The 17,279-nt window shown below is 47.7% G+C and overlaps 1 protein-coding gene across 14 annotated transcripts; it reads left to right on the top strand.

Annotated features, from left to right (window-relative positions):
• Positions 1 to 161: 161 nt before the first annotated feature.
• Positions 162 to 17,220, top strand: EEF1D (eukaryotic translation elongation factor 1 delta). 14 transcript variants are annotated; one of them, XM_025148198.3, is made up of 12 exons: positions 162 to 220; positions 2,115 to 2,143; positions 3,949 to 3,959; positions 4,925 to 6,108; positions 7,615 to 7,741; positions 9,360 to 9,431; positions 13,712 to 13,777; positions 14,853 to 14,946; positions 15,061 to 15,161; positions 15,907 to 16,158; positions 16,508 to 16,702; positions 17,130 to 17,220. In XM_025148198.3, the coding sequence occupies exons 4-12, from the start codon at positions 4,925 to 4,927 to the stop codon at positions 17,166 to 17,168; spliced, it is 2,130 nt and encodes a 709-aa protein (XP_025003966.2). In that variant the 5' UTR covers positions 162 to 220; positions 2,115 to 2,143; positions 3,949 to 3,959; the 3' UTR covers positions 17,169 to 17,220. The 14 variants fall into 14 exon arrangements, with proteins under 14 accessions (XP_025003966.2, XP_025003962.3, XP_025003961.3 ...); XM_025148194.3 differs by lacking the exon at positions 3,949 to 3,959 and having other exon boundaries at positions 13,715 to 13,777; XM_025148193.3 differs by lacking the exon at positions 3,949 to 3,959.
• The last annotated feature ends 59 nt before the right edge of the window (positions 17,221 to 17,279 follow it).

Here is a 17,279-nt window from a genome sequence, read left to right as displayed (position 1 = left end):
GCGGTCTAATAAATCTATTGAAGAAAGCGCGATTCTCTCTCACCGCCTTTCAACGTCGAAACGTGCGCGGTATTTTTTTTTTTGATCCACCCCCCCCCCGCGCTACAGCCGCGAGTGGTCCGCTCCGCCCCCACAATGCCCCGCGCGCGGAGCGCCGCTCTCCTTTTGCCCCGCGGAGGCCGAGCGGAGCGGTGCGGAGCGGGAGGGCTCAGCGCTGCCGGTGAGTGCTGCCCGTTCGGGTACCTCCTCGGCTCTGAGGGCTCTCCCTGCGGTCCCTTCGTCCCTCGCTGCCTCAGGGGGAGGAGGGGGTGTTGGTGTTAGGGGCTGGGAAGGCCTCCCCAGCTTGTTCTTCAGGGGTTCGGAGGTATAAGGGGTAACGTGTGACCTCCCAGAATCTCCGAGGCCCCCTTTTTTTTCCTTATGGAGGAGTACTTTTAGGTCATTCGCGCCTTTATGTTCGCCAAACGTGAGGGGGTGTTGTCTTTTAGGCCTCCTCTCCTTGTCCTAGGCTTAAGGAAGGGGGGACTTTGGGCTTCTCCCGTCTCTTTGGGGGTGGGGAAGGCACTTATATCCCCACATACCCACAAAAAGGAGGGTAGGAAGGGGCTTTAGGTCATTTATACCCCCATATCCCCCTAAAAAGTAGGGTAGGAGGGGCTTGGAGGGGGCTTTTGGTCATTTATACCCTCCCACTCCCCTAAAAAGGAGGGTAGGAGGGGGCTTTAGGTCATTTGTACCCCATATCCCCCCAAAAAAGGAGGGCTTGAGGGGGCTTTTGGTGATTTGTGCCCTCCCACCTCCTCTTCCCCCCAAAAAGAAGGGGACTTCAGGTCATTTGTGCCTCATATCCCCCCAAAAAGGAGGATAGGAGGGAGCTTTTGGTCATTTATACCCCATATCCCCCCCAAAAAGGGGATAGGAGGGGGCTTTAGGTCATTTGTACCCCATATCCCCCCAAAAAAGGAGGGCTTGAGGGGGCTTGTGGTGATTTGTGCCCTCCCACCCCCTCTTCCCCCCAAAAAGAAGGGGACTTCAGGTCATTTGTGCCTCATATCCCCCCAAAAAGGAGGGTAGGAGGGGGCTTTAGGTCATTTGTACCCCATATCCCCCCAAAAAAGAGGATAGGAGGGGGCTTTAGGTCATTTATACCTCCATATCCCCCCAAAAAGGAGGGTCAGAGGGGACTTTGACATCATTTATACCCCCAGAATGGAGGATAGGAGTGGGCTTTAGGTCACTTATTCCCCCATATCCCCCCAGAAAGGAGGGTAAGAGGGGGCTTTAGGTCATTTATACCCTCCCATCCCCCCAGAAAGGAGGTTATGGGGGGCTTTAGATCACTTATGTTCCCACATCCCCCCAATAAAAGAGGATGTGGGGAGGCTTTAGGTCATTTATAACATGTTCTTGGTTATCTCTAAGACCCCATCTCCTTTCCCAGAAGGATGTTGCATGTTGTCTTCGTTTCCTACCTCAGGTTTAAGGAATGGGAGTCTGGGGTCTCTCAGGTTGTAGGGAGATGGGTGTGAGAGCGCCCCATTGTCTGTGGCTTATCTCCCAGCTCTGTGCAGGACTTCCCTTTACCCATACTTGATTTGCAGCTGGGAGTTTTGCAGCACTGAATTTCTACATCATCCTCTCTCCATTAATGGGCAGAGCTTGGCGTGGGTCATGCTCTGCCTTCAGCTCTGCTGTTTGGGCTCTGCCTGTATCCCTTCCCCTTTTCCAGCACCTGGCATCGGCTCATCCCACTTTATCCTCTCCCCTCCCAACCCCTCTAACCTTTTTAATGCCCGTATTGCTGCTTTTCCTTCTCTTTCTGTGGTAGCTGACTCAGGAGGTACCCATTCCAGAGCTTTGTTTTTGGCAGCAAGACAGGGCTGAGGCTGCTGACGTCCTCTCTTGGGGCTTGCAGAGCATTGCAGAGATAACTTGAGCTGCTGAGGCTGCTGCTGTGTGTGTCACTCCTTCTGCCCCACTGAAATCCATGGAAATCTGTTCTTTCACATCTAAATCACTGATGTTTTGGAATCAATTCTCACGATGTCCTGTATGGAGGAGGGAGTGCCTTTGCTGGGCTGTATGGCTGTAATTCTTTTTTTCTCCTTTTTCAGGTGTGCCCTCTTTCTCTCTGACCTTGCAGGTACGCCTTTTTTTTCCTATTCTGCTTGCTTTCGATTTGCTGTTCTATGTGAAGGTGACCACTTCTGTCACTCCCTGCTGCTGATTTCCCATGCTCTCAGTTGTGTTTTCGTTGGTAGTCAGCAGCGTTGTTGCCGAGGGCAAACAATTTTAGGTGGTAGAGATTGGGTGCGACTGTTGTTGCACTGAATAGAGGTTGGTGTGGAGCTACTTCATGTTGCACGGTGACCTGATGGATGTGGTTCCTCTCCTGCTGCTTCGTGCTGCTCTCCTGATTCAGGACAGAGCCAATTCAGGGGGTTAAACCAACAAAGCATCAATACTAGACAGTTTCTTTTCCTTGGGCCTGCAGAAATCACTGTGTTCCTGTGTACTCCTTGGGGTTTTTCTTTGTCCACGGGGAGCACAGATGTGCCCTACAGCGAGCTGCACTGCGTCCCTGTCCTCCTGCTGCCACCTGACACTCATTTTTAATGCCATCTCTGTTTGCCAGGGAACTGAACCATTTGTAATCTTACTCTCTGGCTTATGACTTGCAGAAAGCAGCTGTCACTCCCCTCCAGAAATGAGAGCTGGGTGAGATGTGCTGCTTGTGCCCATCTCAAGAGACTTTCCAAGACTGTGGGAAGCACTTTAACAGCTCAGTGTGGCTTAATTTCTGGGAGAGCTGTGTTCAGCTGTGGCACTGCCTTCTTGCTGTGCACTGTTGGCATCTGGCAGGTCAGCCTGGCAGTAGCTGAGATTTAAATGACGTTTCAGCTGCAGTGCAGGAAATTGTGCAAGATCTAATGCAAGTTGCATCTGGGAAGCTGCTGTTAATATCTGTATAATCTGACTCTGAGGAAGGAGATTGATATGTTCATTTTACAGGCTCTCAAGAGAAATGTAGTATTTTCATGGATAGAGGAGAAGGAATGGATTGTATCAACCACTAAACAGAATGGAATTAACTTTCTTTTGGCTGCCTTAGGATAATGTATGGTGTGCTTTGGTTTTATGGGCTTCTTAAAAAAGTAGCTAGATATCAGGGGATAATGCAGCCAAATAGCTTAAGTCCAGAGCTTACGTTGGATTTACAGAACAACAGTAACTTTAGGCACTGACCTGCAGCAATGGGAGCACTGCACGGATTTGTTCTGGCTTAAAACACCCAGGAATTGTGACAACAAATACCAGAACCAAAGCTCTGAAGCAGCAGATAAAACTTAGAGGCTGTCTTTTAGGCTTCTGTAAGCTCTTTATTAGTTTATGGGGCAGCTAAGCATTGAGCTAAGTTACTTGAGATCATTTGATTGCTTGCCACTGATAACTATTAGGAATAGCATTAGCTTTGTGCTTTGTAGAACGCTTGATAGGTTGTGCAGAAGTGCTGCTGCCTGAAGAATAATGTATGTTGGGAGAGCTGGAGGTGCTCTGATCCGGAATTAATGGTCTAAAGCAGAGATCTGCACCAGCAGATATGGTGGTTTGTGTAGTTAAAGCCACTGTTGTGTGGTTAAAGCCTTTGTATTTGCCTTTTCGTTGGAAGAACTGGTGAATGCAGAGCAGAAATGATGTTTTCCCCCATTCTTCTTTGTGAACTTCACTGTGAATGTGGTTTTTGTCCTCTGTTATTTAAAATGAAAGGTAACTGAGTGGCTGCCCTGGTAAGGATGCATGTCTCTGGAGAGTTAATCAGCCATAAGTTTAATGATATAGGCTGTGCATTTGAAGGGGGAGTTAATTGGCTGTTGGTTGTGTCCTTGCTGAATCTCTGAAACTTGGCCATGTCTCTAAACCTTGTATTTTTCCTTACTGCTGTCGCAGGAACTAAAACAGTAAGTACTCCGCAGCTGTCCTGTGGTTTGGCACTCTGGGGATATGGGGCATGGAGACACTGGTCTGTAGCTTTACTGGTGGATTTCTAGACAGATTATTGCACAACTTTCAGATTTCCACTGGAAAATTGTGGCTTTGGACTATGATAACGCATGCTTTGGGTTATTGAGGTGTTCCCAGTAAAGGATCTTGAAGGCTTTATTCACTTGTGGCTTGTGTTTATCCCTGGGATGACTTGAATGAATGTGGATCTGTAGCCAAACAGCATGACAGACAAATGCAGAGCCCTGAGGTTCTGTTTAGGAGTCCTTATTGATCTAAACAATAGAAAAACACGAATGTTTTTGCCTTTAGCTTCGAGTCCTGCCTAATTGGAGCTCATGTAAAGATTCTTTTAAGGGAGATTTAAGTATAACACTGCAGTGCTTTGCTATTTTAAACTGCTCATTCCTTCCCCTAGTAAATCATGTTAGGGGAGGAGAACACCTTTGCTTGAGTAGAAGATTTTTTGGCTAAGCGTAGTTCACGATCTTCAGCTCTTGGTTGCTTTTCATTGGTGGCACCTGGGGATTCTGAACCGAAATTGTGCTATCAGCTCCCCCTCCTGGCTTTCTAGGAGCAGAACACAAATGAGTGTAAGCAATGACCTCTAAGGATACTCAAGAATTAGGGCATCCTTTTTTTAAGCATATCTTCCCAAATCAGCGCCTGGTTGACCGTACCTATGGGTAATTGAGGTCTAACCTACTAACGTGAAGAAAATGAAGGCAGTTTAATCTCCTTGAGCTATGATTTGTAATTAAAAGGAATTAACTAAATGCTTAGGCTCTTTAAGGTAAATAATAATGGCTTTTGGCACTTATAGAACTTAAAGTACTGAAGTCTAATGCATGCCCTCGCTTGATTGAGTCTTGCTGCAACTACATTGTTGTGCTTATCTTTTAATGCTGCCACTCTTTGGAAGATGAGGACCAGGAAGCCTCCCTGCCCCATAGAAAAGGTCTGGGTAGACAAGCACAAATACGATGAAGCGGAGAGACTGCATTATGAAAGAGAAGCCATGTTGGCCACCGTGGCCCCAGAGGAGTGCTTGGAGCTGGAGGCTGTCAATGGGGTCTGCAACGACGACTCCGCTGAAGGTGAATTCAAGGGAGACCTGAAGAAAGGCAAAAATGGCAAGAAACAAAGGAAGAGGAAGCGTTCTCCCAAACCCAAAAATATGGTCTCCAAGGTAGACTCTGTTTTGAGTGGTTTATTAGCTGACAGTGTGTGGTTTGACAAGCCTTTGTATGATCACGCTGAGAGCTTGTATAGGCAAAAATTAGTGGATTGTCAATACCAGGAGGCAGCAGAGACTGAGCTGCCTGAGTCAGAAGCTGTCCAAGATGTTCCCAAGCCATGGATGCTTCCAGCAGCCCTGTCCTGCTCCCATGGCAACCTGAGTGCGTGTCACCATGTCGTTCAGGGCGTCTGGGTCAACAAGTTTGACTTTGATAAGGCCGAGAAGGCGTTCCTTGAAAGGTCTCAGTTCTTTGTTCCTCCAAACATCCTCGCCATCCCCTCTGTGTGCTCAGACAGTGGGAACATCGGGCTGGGAACGCCGGATGAAGGCTATGTGACAGCACTGCCTACGCCTGCTACACCCAGCTTAGCTCCTGATGTCGTTAATTCCACTCCCTTCGTCAGCAGCTCGCCTCCCTCTGCGGAGCCCACGGTCAACGGCAAGCCGCAGGCTTCCAGCTTGCAAGCTCTCGTGTCAGAGGTGTGGTTGGAGAAACCTCTCTACGACGGCGCTGAGAAAAGCTTCTATGAGAACATGTTCGATAGTCATCCACCAGACTCCCCCCAGGCCTCAGAGGACCACCAGGAGGTTGGGGAGAGCCCCAGCGTGGAGAAGCAAGAAGGCGCTGAACACGTGGAGCTCAGCAGCAGCTCTCAGCAGCCTCCACCCACCTCCTTCTTCCTGCATGAGGACAGTGAGCGTGTGTGGCTCAACAAGATGACATACGACAGCGCTGAGTCACGCTACTATGAGGCTGAAGCTCTGAAAATGTCAAGAGCAAAAGAGAGCACGGGGATGCCACAACCCACAGTTGTGAAATCCCAGCCAGATGCTGAGGCTCCGAGTATACCTGCACCAGAAAAGAAGTAGGAGAAGTTTATTCTGGGGGTAACACACATGCAAAGTTGGGTCAGGATTGAGCTGGAGGAGTTTGCATGTGTAGAAGATGAGCATCCTTTGGTGTCCGTGGGACCAAACGTGTGTTGTGCTGGAGGGAGAGGCTGCTCTTGGGTTGTTTGTGGGATGGGGAGTAGGGAAACCCCTTCAGAGAGGGGGAAAAAGTTCCCTTAGTGGTTTATTAAACCATTTGGTTTGCAAGCTAGCTGGATTCCAGCCTATGTGGTGCCCAGGTGTGGTTGGTCAGGAAGAGCTTCCCATTATAGGTGACCCCTGTAGTTGTAAATTGTAGATAAACATTTCTGTCCTTGAGCTGGTTTATAAAAGCTTCCATTTTTAAGTCTTGGATAAGATGCAGCATCATGCTGTGCTTTCTGTGTTAAGTCTGTGCTTTTCTATGTGACTGCCTGAACCCCAAAGTTTGCTGTAATGACACGGGGCCTTGGCTGAAGGCTGCTGCTTTAATGTCACTTTGCACTGCTAAGGTAGAGACTGATACATTTGGGGGGAAAAAAGGAGGCTCCAGATCTAGTATTTGTTGGAAAAGTTGTAAGGTCAAGATTACATCAGGTGATATGGATTGGTGTTTATAGACAAGCTTCAGAGCACACCTGTTTTGTATGGGACAATTTTAGTTGGCCAGAACTACTTAGTTCATCTTGAGCAGGGGATGGCAGCGTTGAGTACTGGGAATGGCTTCAATGCAGGTTCACCCATACTGGTGTCTCTTGGAACGGGTGGGTGAGGAGGATGAATGTTCTCCAAAACACTCATCCATTGGCTTTGTTGGAAGCGTTTGTTGGAGAGCTGATGAGAAAGGGGTGTGTTGGGTTTGGGGGGTGAGTTGCTTTCTCACTATAGTCTGGTAGAACATGGTCACGGTGTGACTTTGTTGTGTTGCTTTGTCCTTGCAGCAGGTAGGTTTCTGCATGCACTGAAGTGGCCAGATGGAAGCAGGTACTAAAAAAGCCAACAGTTCAGAGCTTTGTTAAAGGAAAACTGAAATTTGTTGAGATTTGTGACCTGTAGGATCAGGAAGTTGCCTGACAGAGTTGTGGCTCGGTTCTCCTGTCTTTGCTTTCAGCATTACGAGCATTATTCCCTATCTGTCTCATGCACAAGGCATCTTTCGTAGTGGTGGATTCCAGTGTGTGTTGAACGTGATCTAGAAAATCTTCCTTGGGAAGCTCTTTGCCGGAAGGTGGTACAGATCAGCTGATTTATTGTGCCCTCCCGGTGCCCTTTTGCTAAATGCAGGCCAGGCAGACGGGTGGCTGATTAGCCTGCCCTGCTTTCCTAATAGGATCCTGTTTACTGAAAGCTTCCCACCAGAGGGGGAACTGCTCAGCAGAAAGCTGCAGCCACAGCGGTACGGGGTAGACAGCGCCGCTCTCGCAACCTCATTGCAAGCTTCTCACCTGAAACGCTCCCAGGAACTCACTTTCTCTTTTATTTTTTTCCTCCTCCCTCTGCAGAAAAATGGCAGTTGACTTCCTTTCGAATGAGAATATCTGGTTTGAGAAGTTTAAGTACGATGATGCTGAAAGAAGGTTCTACGAGCAGCAGGTGAACGGGCCGGCCGGCAGCTCTTCGCACCAGCAGGTAATGTGCTCTCAGGTGTGCTGGAGCCTTCGTGCAGAAGGACACTGTCCACCTGGATGCATTCTTTTGCATTGTTTTCACTCAATGTTGCTTTTTTCCAAGTGTGAGAGGCTCACTAAGCCCACCCCACCTTGTCTTTGTCTGTTGTTTGTGCACCAGAACTTCTCCAGCACAAGCAGTGTGCTGGGAGATGAGGTGCCTTTGTGAAGGTGCTGTTTTGCTGTGGTTTTGGAGCTACTAAGCTTTTCGTGGCAAGGCTTATATTGGATATATATGACGCTTGATGTTCAAAGAAAGGTTGGGCTAGATGATCTCAGAGGGCTTTTCCAACTTTTATGATTCTGTGAAGGTGCCATGACTCCAAATTAACCACAAATTACATTCCTCTCTTTGTACCCCCTGCAATGCTGCATCCTATGCTGCAGGAGAACTGCATCACAGCACTGAATTGGGGGGGAGCAGGTGGAATGGGAGCATGGTGCTGCTGCAACACACACCGGAGGGAAAATAGTTCACACAGTTCTTAGTCCCACACTATTGCCTTTTAAAGCACAGAGCTACTATAACCTCTTCTTGCAATGTAAAAAAGCTGATGTGGCTTATGCACTTAGTTGGTGATGTGGAAAGCTGCTTAGTGATTCATGTGGCTGTCCTGCAGGCGTTCCAGGGGAAGCTTCTTGCTTCAGTAGTAACTTCTAGGCACGCTCTGTCTGTTCCTGATGCCTGTGCTAGGATAGTCGTGGCACAGCACTGGGGATACTTGCATAAAAATTAGAAGCTGTAGGTCACCATCGGAAGCAAATGTTAAAGAGATCTTTTGGGGGGGGAAAGGGAAAGAGAACAGTTTATTTTGTGCCACATAAGGAAATTTTGGCTCCAAGAGATGATGTGAAGGCTTTGATGGAGATGCCGTAGTGCTATTGCATCCACTTCTATGCTAAGGGGAAAGGTCAGTGGTTCTTTAAGTCTGTTTGCAGCCTCCAAGTGGTTATACACCTGAATGTGTTCAGGCTGGTGCATGTCTGGGCTGTAGGACAGAGGCTTGTGGGCAGTTTCATATCACAGATGTTGCTCGTGGGGTTACAGTCTGGAAGAGATGAGGAGTCAATGGATTGTGGAAAATGAGTTTGTGCTAGGAGGGGAATCCTCCCCACTGAGTCAGCAGGAAAATAAGGGGAATAAACCACTGTGTGTGGCTGTACCCTGGGATCTACCTTGCTGGATAAAAGGCTTTAGTTGGAGTTGTCATTGCATTCAGGCAAGAAGGTAATATTAAAGAAAAAAAAGAAAGGGCTGCCTAATGGTAGATTTCTAAGGAGCAGAGAGGTGACTCAGCCCTCTGCCTGCAAACTGTGCAGGATGAGAACAGAAATTGGAAAGCCCTTAAGTGGGTGATCTCTGAACACGTGGTCTGTTGTGACCGGTGTCTGATGTGCGCTGCTTGATTAAGAACCAATCCTTGCAGCTAGTTCAGTAATACATACCAAATCATTAGAAGGAACCCTCCCCTATATTTACCCTTATTTTTTTTTTTGTCTTAAACCTCCCTGACCAATTTCCCATGTTTCCTATTTTTTTTTTTTAAAGAAAATCTTGGTTCTTTCTGCACTGTTTGCAGGAGAACGGAGCCAGCACGATCCTCCGCGACATTGCCAGAGCCAGGGAGAATATCCAGAAATCGCTGGCCGGAGTGAGTACCCGAGCTCTCACCAGCTGGCTACCTGCAACCATTTTTAGCTGTGGTGCAGAACTCTGCTGTGAACACTTCATAGATGGTGTGGCTTCTTAGTTTTAAGTCAGAGGAGATGCGTAAGGCGTGCAGCGCTGTGTACCACCAGCATAGCGCCATCTGACCAGGAGCATCGGTGCTACCAGAGTGCATTCTGCTTACTGGCCTTAAAGCTTAACTGCATTTGGGACAAAAATTCTTCAGCTGCATTTCTTTACTTTTTCTCCTGATGGGTTTTTAGGGTTTGCTCCCACAACACTTAACGATTCACTGCTGAAACAGCGTTGCTGGGCAGCAGAGAGCTGAACTGCCAACAGAATCGGTCTCTTGGGGTACACTGAGCTGCCACCTTCTCTTTCCTGTATTGCTTTCAGTTTAGGGTATGTGCAAAAAAAATGGTGTCTTCCATCTGCTGCAGCTAGGGAACTCAGCCTGGCTGCTAGCTCCAAGTCTGGACCATCTCATGAACATTCAGAATAATGCATTTCTGGAGGTGTTTCTGTGCTGATAGGACGTAACAGGCAGCACTGTTGCAATTAACGTTTTCAGCAGGAAGCTGGTAGCTTAAATTAAAAAGTGGTTTGGTTTTATGGGTGAAGAGAAAGATCAGGAAAGGTAGAATATAATGTGTGTCCTGATTTCTGACCTCTGCATACTTTTGAGTATATCTTCCATCTGAGGATATCCATCCTTTATCTGTATTGATGTGGCCTCATAACTCCCTCTTGGGAGTTATGTCTAAATCTAACAGGGAATTGAGTACTTTTCAAGGGGGCTATTTCACGTTCCTCCTTAACACAGGCAGTAAGAAGCTGTGTATTTGGGGTGAATACAAAGGAGTTAGGCTAATTGCTTTTCCCACGGTGACCTGGCTGTTCCTGTGGAACTCGACATTACAAAAAGCAACTTCTGCAACTGCTCGTGTGAGTGGTCCAAGTGCTACACTGGAAACTTGGATGCAGGAGAAGTGGGGTGTATTGATAGCCAGGCTGCTGGGAAAGAGTGAGCTTTGCTGTGGTTGGACTTGGTGGTTCTGAGCACAGTGCAGGAATCACTGGGAGGTTGGGACATCTTATGAAAGAGGAAGGAAGCGCTTGGCAGCTTTTTTAATGCTAATTTCTCACTTCAGCATCAGTATTTCAGCCAACAGCTCAGGGATGCGGGGAAAATAATGCTCTGTTTGGGCGTTCAGTAGAAATTATCAGCCCCCTATCTAAGACTTTTTAGCTTGGACTTCAGTGAGGCAAATAGGTGAGGACGTGAACACCCATTCCATCTCTAGCAAGGCTGGAAAGCTTGTTGCACATGAAATGTTTAAGGCCTTCTCAAATGGAGCAAGATCTAACATCTGTTTCCTCCAAAGCCTGTAACCTACAGGAGCCAGAGCCTGGATGTGGTGAGTGGAGCCAGGAAGCCTAAATACAAATCACCTGGCAGTGCTGCTGGTCTGCCCTGCAGGGGTGTTCTCATCTCACAGAATGGACTGTGGTTTGCCAGAGACTGAGCTCAGCCTCAGGAGCTTCTTGTCCTGACCTGTGCCTCCTGCTTAGTGAGAAACGTGTCAGCTTGGGTTAGCCAAGTCCTGTCATAGGGAAGGCTAGGAGAACTGGCAAAGCACCAGACCAAAGCCAGAGAACAGCGCTGAGAATATAAAGTACTTTAAACCCCAACAGGAATCCAGTGTTCAATATCAAAAACTGTTCTGTTTTTTGTTTCCTACGAAGAAGACTTTGGTGGGTTTGAGGATTTAAGGCCAGGATTGAGCCATAGCATCTCAAAATTGGAATCTGGCTTGTTGCAGAAAAGCAGGTTTGAATTTTCCAGGCTTGAAGGAAAAGCACTGTTCTACATATGTGCAGTAGGGAAAGCATCGTGTGCCCCAATCTCCTCCCAAAGTATGCAGTTTCCTGGAAAAGCCAAGTAAATGGCAGTGGTTTCCTCCTTGATCCCATTTTATAGATTGTCTCTTATTCGGACCATCCCACAGAGCTTATTTCTTAGGTTTTTCAACACATGGCCGTATTGTGGACCTGGAACATGCAGCAGTAAGCCACAGTTGGGTCTTCTGCTTCCATGTGTTGGGTTAGAAAGACTGAGTAGTTGAGAAAATCAGCCAGAACCATCAGCTTTCGTTTCTGAAGGGTTATTTTTTTTAATCCTGGACAGGCATCCCATAGAGCAGGCCTGAAATTCAGTTGTGCAATGTGTGATGAGGTGCTGCGGAAGGGTTTGGGTGCTGCTTTTGTACCTCCTGAAGGAAAGCACAAAACTCTGATGCCAGAAACATTTGTTTGCACATACCTTTCATCCTGCTATGCATGGTCATCCCTGCTTTCAGCAATCACTCCAGCTGACATCTGCTACATCACTAATGCTTTCCCAGGCCATGTTTACAACATGCGCTGCAGCTGATGGCGTTGAGACCTCAGGTGGTGAGATCTTACAGATGGGGTCACGAGGCACGGAAAGGAATGACTTGTCCAGCATCGTCAAGTCCAGCAGAGCTGCTGGTGGCTGAGCTCCCACTTCCTAAAACCTCCCATGGGGCTGTAATGAATGGGTGCTGGTGTGGGATTCTCAAGTTCTTTCTGCTCTGCCCCAGCTTGCTGTTACAAAGCCCTCTGTATTTGTGCAGTTCCTGGGTTTGTTTCAAAGCTGTGCACACACCTCTGATACTGCAAATGTGCTTGGAGATCATGTTCAGAAACCAACCGGGATCCATCCTGCTGGCCTTACAGGTGGAAACCCTCTTCTAGCTATCAAACATGATTTTTTTTGTTTGGTATATGGCCGAACCTTCTGAATTTCCCAAGCTGAGGCAGGCTTACCTGAAGGAGAGAGGTGCATGCACCTCTGCATGCAAGAAATAGATTTGTTTTTTGCATGGAGCAATGAGTGCTTTGGGAACAAACTGGAGAGCCTCTGTGTTATCCAATCTGGAACACAGTTGGTTAAAGTGCACGCTGTGCTTTGCAGCTGCTTTACATGTTAAGGGAAAGGGCTGATACCTCCAGATCCTTCTTGGAGGGAAGTGCCAGCTTTCCATCTCTGCCTATTAGCAGAGGAAGAGCTCTGAGCTGTTGAAGTCCAGACATAAACGTGTTTTTCAGCTGATAATGAAGAAGTGTAACCTTTGCCAGCTTTTCTTCTTCATTACTCTTCTCGTCTCTAGTTCTTCAAGTTTGTTTTAGAGTCTTCGATATCCTCAGCTCAGGGGGACTGCCCACAGATTCCCATGGGACCATTTTCATAGTTGATTTAAGTGGGACATGACCACCTTCCAGAATTGGGATCTTGGATCAGTGTTGTCACACAATCTGGTTTCGAAGCCCTCTTGTCTTACTGTAAGCCATAGCTCCATCCTTTCTTGGTGAGCGCAGGGCCTGCTTCGGTGCTGCAGTGTTTGTCTCACAGATGCGATGAGAGCTTCACGCTGCCAAAAGCTGCATTGCTGTGCTGAGTCAGCAGGCTGCTGTCATGGGGGTGAAAGTTCTGCTGCACCTCTCCTTGCGGGTGGCAGCTCCTGTATGTGTGCTGATCATGAGTAAAAGTGCTTTTTTGGGGGTGGGGATGGCTGAGACTCGTGCCAGATTTCAGTCTTCTCCTTGAATTAACTTAGACCTTGGCCCTTGCATTAAGTTGCACTGTGTAAAACGGGAAGAGGTCAGATAATGAGCCCGCTTGCAATTTAATTTGTGCCTTTGGTGCATAAATCTATCATTCATCTGATACGATGGGCCCGCTGTGGCTAGCAGTGCAAGGGTGAAAACCAACACCATTGAGTTGTTGGATGTAGAATGGCGTTGTGTTGCCTTCCTCCTCTCTAAGAGAAGGTCATCAGTGGTAACTAGAGACCTGTTAGGAGTCTTGTAGCTTCGCATGTGTTTTCTACCTGCAGGGTATTACACCACGCATGGACAGAGTTAGCTGAGACCAGCTAACTTAAGGCTGTGTGCTGCAGTATTGCATGCATCTCTGAAGTCACAGGTGGGGAAATGACAAAGGCTGTTCTCTTCAGCTCTGCCACTCTGCTGTGTGACTTCCTGCAGGCACTGAGATGTGCAGCACGAAGAGCAGAGCTCACACACGGCTGTTTTAATGCAGGCTTCGTTTGGTGTGGAGTTGGTGTGACCACTTTGCCTGCATGTGGATCTGCTTCCTGCACTCCCCCAGCATGAGTGAAATGCTTCTCTGTCTTCTTTGTTGAACCAAACATCCCCCAAACTTTTTGCCCTTTCCAGCAGAAGACAGTTCCACGTAGTAAAGAAGCTCCTGCCCGTCAAAAGAGGCAGTCAGGACGCTCAACTGTAAGTCCTCTCAGCATGGATGGAGCTGCTTGTGTGATATGAGAGGAGGCAGCAGTGCAGACATGGGCCAACTTCTGGTTCTTTTCAATGAGGAGCATTACAACCTTTGGCACATGGTTGTAGCTCACCCAACAGGGCCTTGCTAGCACAGCGTTTAGGAACTGCAGATCTGCAACTTCCATTCCTGAGCCTTTATTGCCTGCAACGATGGATTTCGTGGTGGTTGTGACCTCTGGGCCCTGTCCCTTTGGGGTGTGTAGGGAAGGGTCTCTGACATTCCTGCTCAGAGCATCTCCCTCTGCTCCGTGTGTCCCATAAGAGAGCTCTGCATCTCCCAGACCTGCTTTCCATTTCCCCATATTCCTCTCTCTCTTCATCTTAAGTGACTCTTTGTCAGCTGTGACTGAAAACAACGTTATTATATGCAGAGTGCACTTGAAAGAATATAAATTTTCCAGTATTGTATTTAGTTGTAAGTGGCACTTAAAGCATGAATGACTGTATTTTTTTTTTTTTTTTACTGATCTAAAGTTACAGATAAGCCCTTTTTGCTGTTAAACCAAATACTTTTGAAGTTGAATCAGTATAATTGCTCCCTCAGGGTGTGTTAAAGTAAGCTTAAGTTGCTTTGAGAGGAACTGAAGGCTGGACCGGAGGAGGTGGGAGTGTAGAAATGCTGTGATCTCTTTGCAGCTTTTGCAGTGACTTTGCTGTGTGATGTTAGCTGGTCATTTCTGTGCCTCAGCTCATCTGTAAGAGGGGACGGCTGCCCCATAGAAGGGACTCCGTGTGATAACTTTCGAAACATTTTGTGTCGTTCACGGACGGTCTGAGCCTGCAAGGAATGACTTCATCCTTTGCTCATCATTGCCAGATGAAACTCCTTGATGTTTCATTTCATGCTTCATTACGTAGAGCTAGCATATTTTCTTTGAAGCTTTTCATGTCCATGTTTTTTAGCTTAGTTCTTAACTTTTTTCCCCCCCGAACGTTTGACTCTGCTTTGTTTCACTGAACCACTGAGCTTTGGCAGTAGGTGAACGGATCTGTTTCATTTCCATTCTCCTTGTTGCAGAGCGCAAGCACGAGTTCTTCTGGGCCTGGTGACCAAAATGAACTTCTCTCCAGAATCTCTCACCTGGAGGTAGAAAATCAAAACCTTCACAGTGGTAAGCAGGAGAATTTTCTGTCGTACAAACAGTGTGGTCGGGGTAGCTTGCCTTAACTTGAGAGCCGATGCACAGTCTACAAGCTAAGTTTCTCCCCCCACACCACTCCTGCAGTTGTTGCAGATCTCCAGAAGGCCATCTTCAAGCTGGAAAGCCGCCTGAATGCTCTGGAAAAATCTACCTCCCATCAACCCTCACCTGTTCCACCAACCCAGGTGAGTCTCAGCAAAGTGCTGCTTCGTTGTCACGAAGTGCCAGGTTGCTTCTAAGGTCTGTCCGGGTGCTGCAGATGGCGATACAGTTAGGATGAGATGGGTGCAGCTTTTCCAGCAGTTTTGGCAGCTGCCTTATCTTTCCCAAACCAGTATGTGCAGAAGGAAATATCATACCTGAAGACAAAGAATTTCGTGCTCGAGGAAGGTGTTCAGTTGCCAGTGCCTTAAATTAGGAACTCTAAGCACGTATGAGCTGTATATTGCTTCTCTTGTTGAGGGAGAAAATAAATTTCAGTAGATCCTTTGGTAGGAATTTGCTTGTAGATCTGCAGCATCCTGGGAAAACGGTGTGTTTTCCACTGGAGTGGAAGATGACAAGCTGTTCACCTCCAGGGGTCTTCAGGGCAGCATATGGCCTCCTCTAGATAAATCATGGCATTGGAGCATGCAGCAAGGCTGTTCTGTAAAGCCACGTTCTCAGCTGCTCTTCTGCTCACGTTCTACATGCTCTGAACCACTGAGTCCTTTAGGAGAAGGATCAGCTTTTGACTATTTTTACTCTGTGGATTGAAGTGTGGCTATGTATGATGGGCAAATTCAAAGGCCCCTCTGGTCCATTGTCCTATGCTGATGGATGTTGGCTGATTCTTCACACCTTGTGGGCTGTGCTTACTGTCTTCAGTAATGTGAACTCTTCTCTCTGTTTTCCCTACTGCAAACCTGAATGCACATCACCCTCATGAAGAAAGTGGAACCGTTCGGTGTTCCCTCCAAGAAAGTAGAGCTGCCATCTGCTTCACCTGCGAAGAAAGCTGAGCCAGCTGCTGCAGAGGAAGATGATGATGATGACGACATCAACCTTTTTGGCAGCGATGATGAAGAGGAAGATCAGGAGGCTGCCAAAGTGCGGGAGGAGAGACTGCGTCAGTATGCAGAGAAGAAAGCCAAGAAACCAGGTCTTATTGCCAAATCTTCCATCCTTCTGGACGTGAAGCCGGTGAGTAGGTGAAGTGGGAGAGCTCCTGAGTGAGGCTGCAGATCATCTCATCTGCGCATCTGAAGTGAAGGTTTGACCTGCATGTTTCCAAACAAGGGATCGGAGTGAGGTGGGATATTGCAGGTGGGATCTGCAGCCTTTGTGCTGTTCCAAAGCAGATGTGTTGATGTAAGAAGAATCCCCCCCCTCGTATCTGAAGGGTGTGGAGGAAGAATCCATTAGCAGAGGGGTTGCATGTGATGATCCCAAGAGGTCTCCTCCAACTCCTACAGTTCTGTGATTGTTTTTTTTTGGTCATTCTCGTGTGACCTCAAGGAAAACATTAAATTCCTTCTCCCTGCCCTTGCAGTGGGATGATGAGACTGACATGGCGAAGATGGAGGAGTGTGTGAGGTCTGTCCAAATGGATGGGCTCGTTTGGGGAGCCTCTAAGCTGGTCCCAGTAGGTTATGGCATTAAGAAACTCCAAATCCAGTGTGTAGTGGAGGATGACAAAGTCGGGACAGACATCCTGGAGGAGGAGATCACCAAGTTCGAGGACTATGTAAGTATTTTTCTTGAGCTCTATGAAGCCATTTTGCAGTCGTTCTGCTCCTCATCCAACCCACTTGGAGCAACTCCTTCTATGCTCAACCTGGGCAGCGCCAGGGTGGGAATGCATGAGTTTTAACCCCGGTGGTTAAGGCTGGAGGTGCCTCCATCCCCATTCTGCCTCCACTGCCATGGATATGGGTAGAAAGGATGACCTGAAGAAGCAACCTGAGGATTGATGCAGTAGCAACACGCTAGCGTCCTGTTATGGCCCTTGAGGGTGGCTATCAGCACAGCTGGGGAGCTGGCCTAAGATCCTTGCAATGCTCAATCTATTTCAAGCAGAACTAGTGCATGCTGTGCAGAATTCCCCCAATGGGAATGCTTTCTTCCTAAAAACAGCTCGGTGACCTCTTGCTGTTGCTCTTGTCGTGTTCCAGGTGCAAAGTGTCGACATTGCCGCTTTCAACAAGATCTAGAAGCAAACCTATCCTCTCTGATACTGTAACTAATAAAAGATCAAGGAGTGCAGATTGGATGATGGCTTTCTCTGTTAAGCGTGACTTCCCCAGAGTGGTATGTTGTAAGAT

Source organism: Gallus gallus, chromosome 2 (genome assembly GCF_016699485.2).
Source record: "Gallus gallus isolate bGalGal1 chromosome 2, bGalGal1.mat.broiler.GRCg7b, whole genome shotgun sequence".
Taxonomy (NCBI): Eukaryota; Metazoa; Chordata; class Aves; order Galliformes; family Phasianidae; genus Gallus; species Gallus gallus.
This window is presented reverse-complemented; position numbering and strand designations above follow the sequence as displayed.

Excerpts from the sequence above, each read along its gene's own strand:
- EEF1D (XM_025148193.3), top strand. The coding sequence starts at position 4,925 with ATGAGGACCAGGAAGCCTCCCTGCCCCATAGAAAAGGTCTGGGTAGAC. Across the intron at positions 6,109-7,614 it reads ATACCTGCACCAGAAAAGAA|AAAAATGGCAGTTGACTTCC; the intron begins GTAGGAGAAGTT and ends CTCCCTCTGCAG. Across the intron at positions 16,703-17,129 it reads TCACCAAGTTCGAGGACTAT|GTGCAAAGTGTCGACATTGC; the intron begins GTAAGTATTTTT and ends GTCGTGTTCCAG.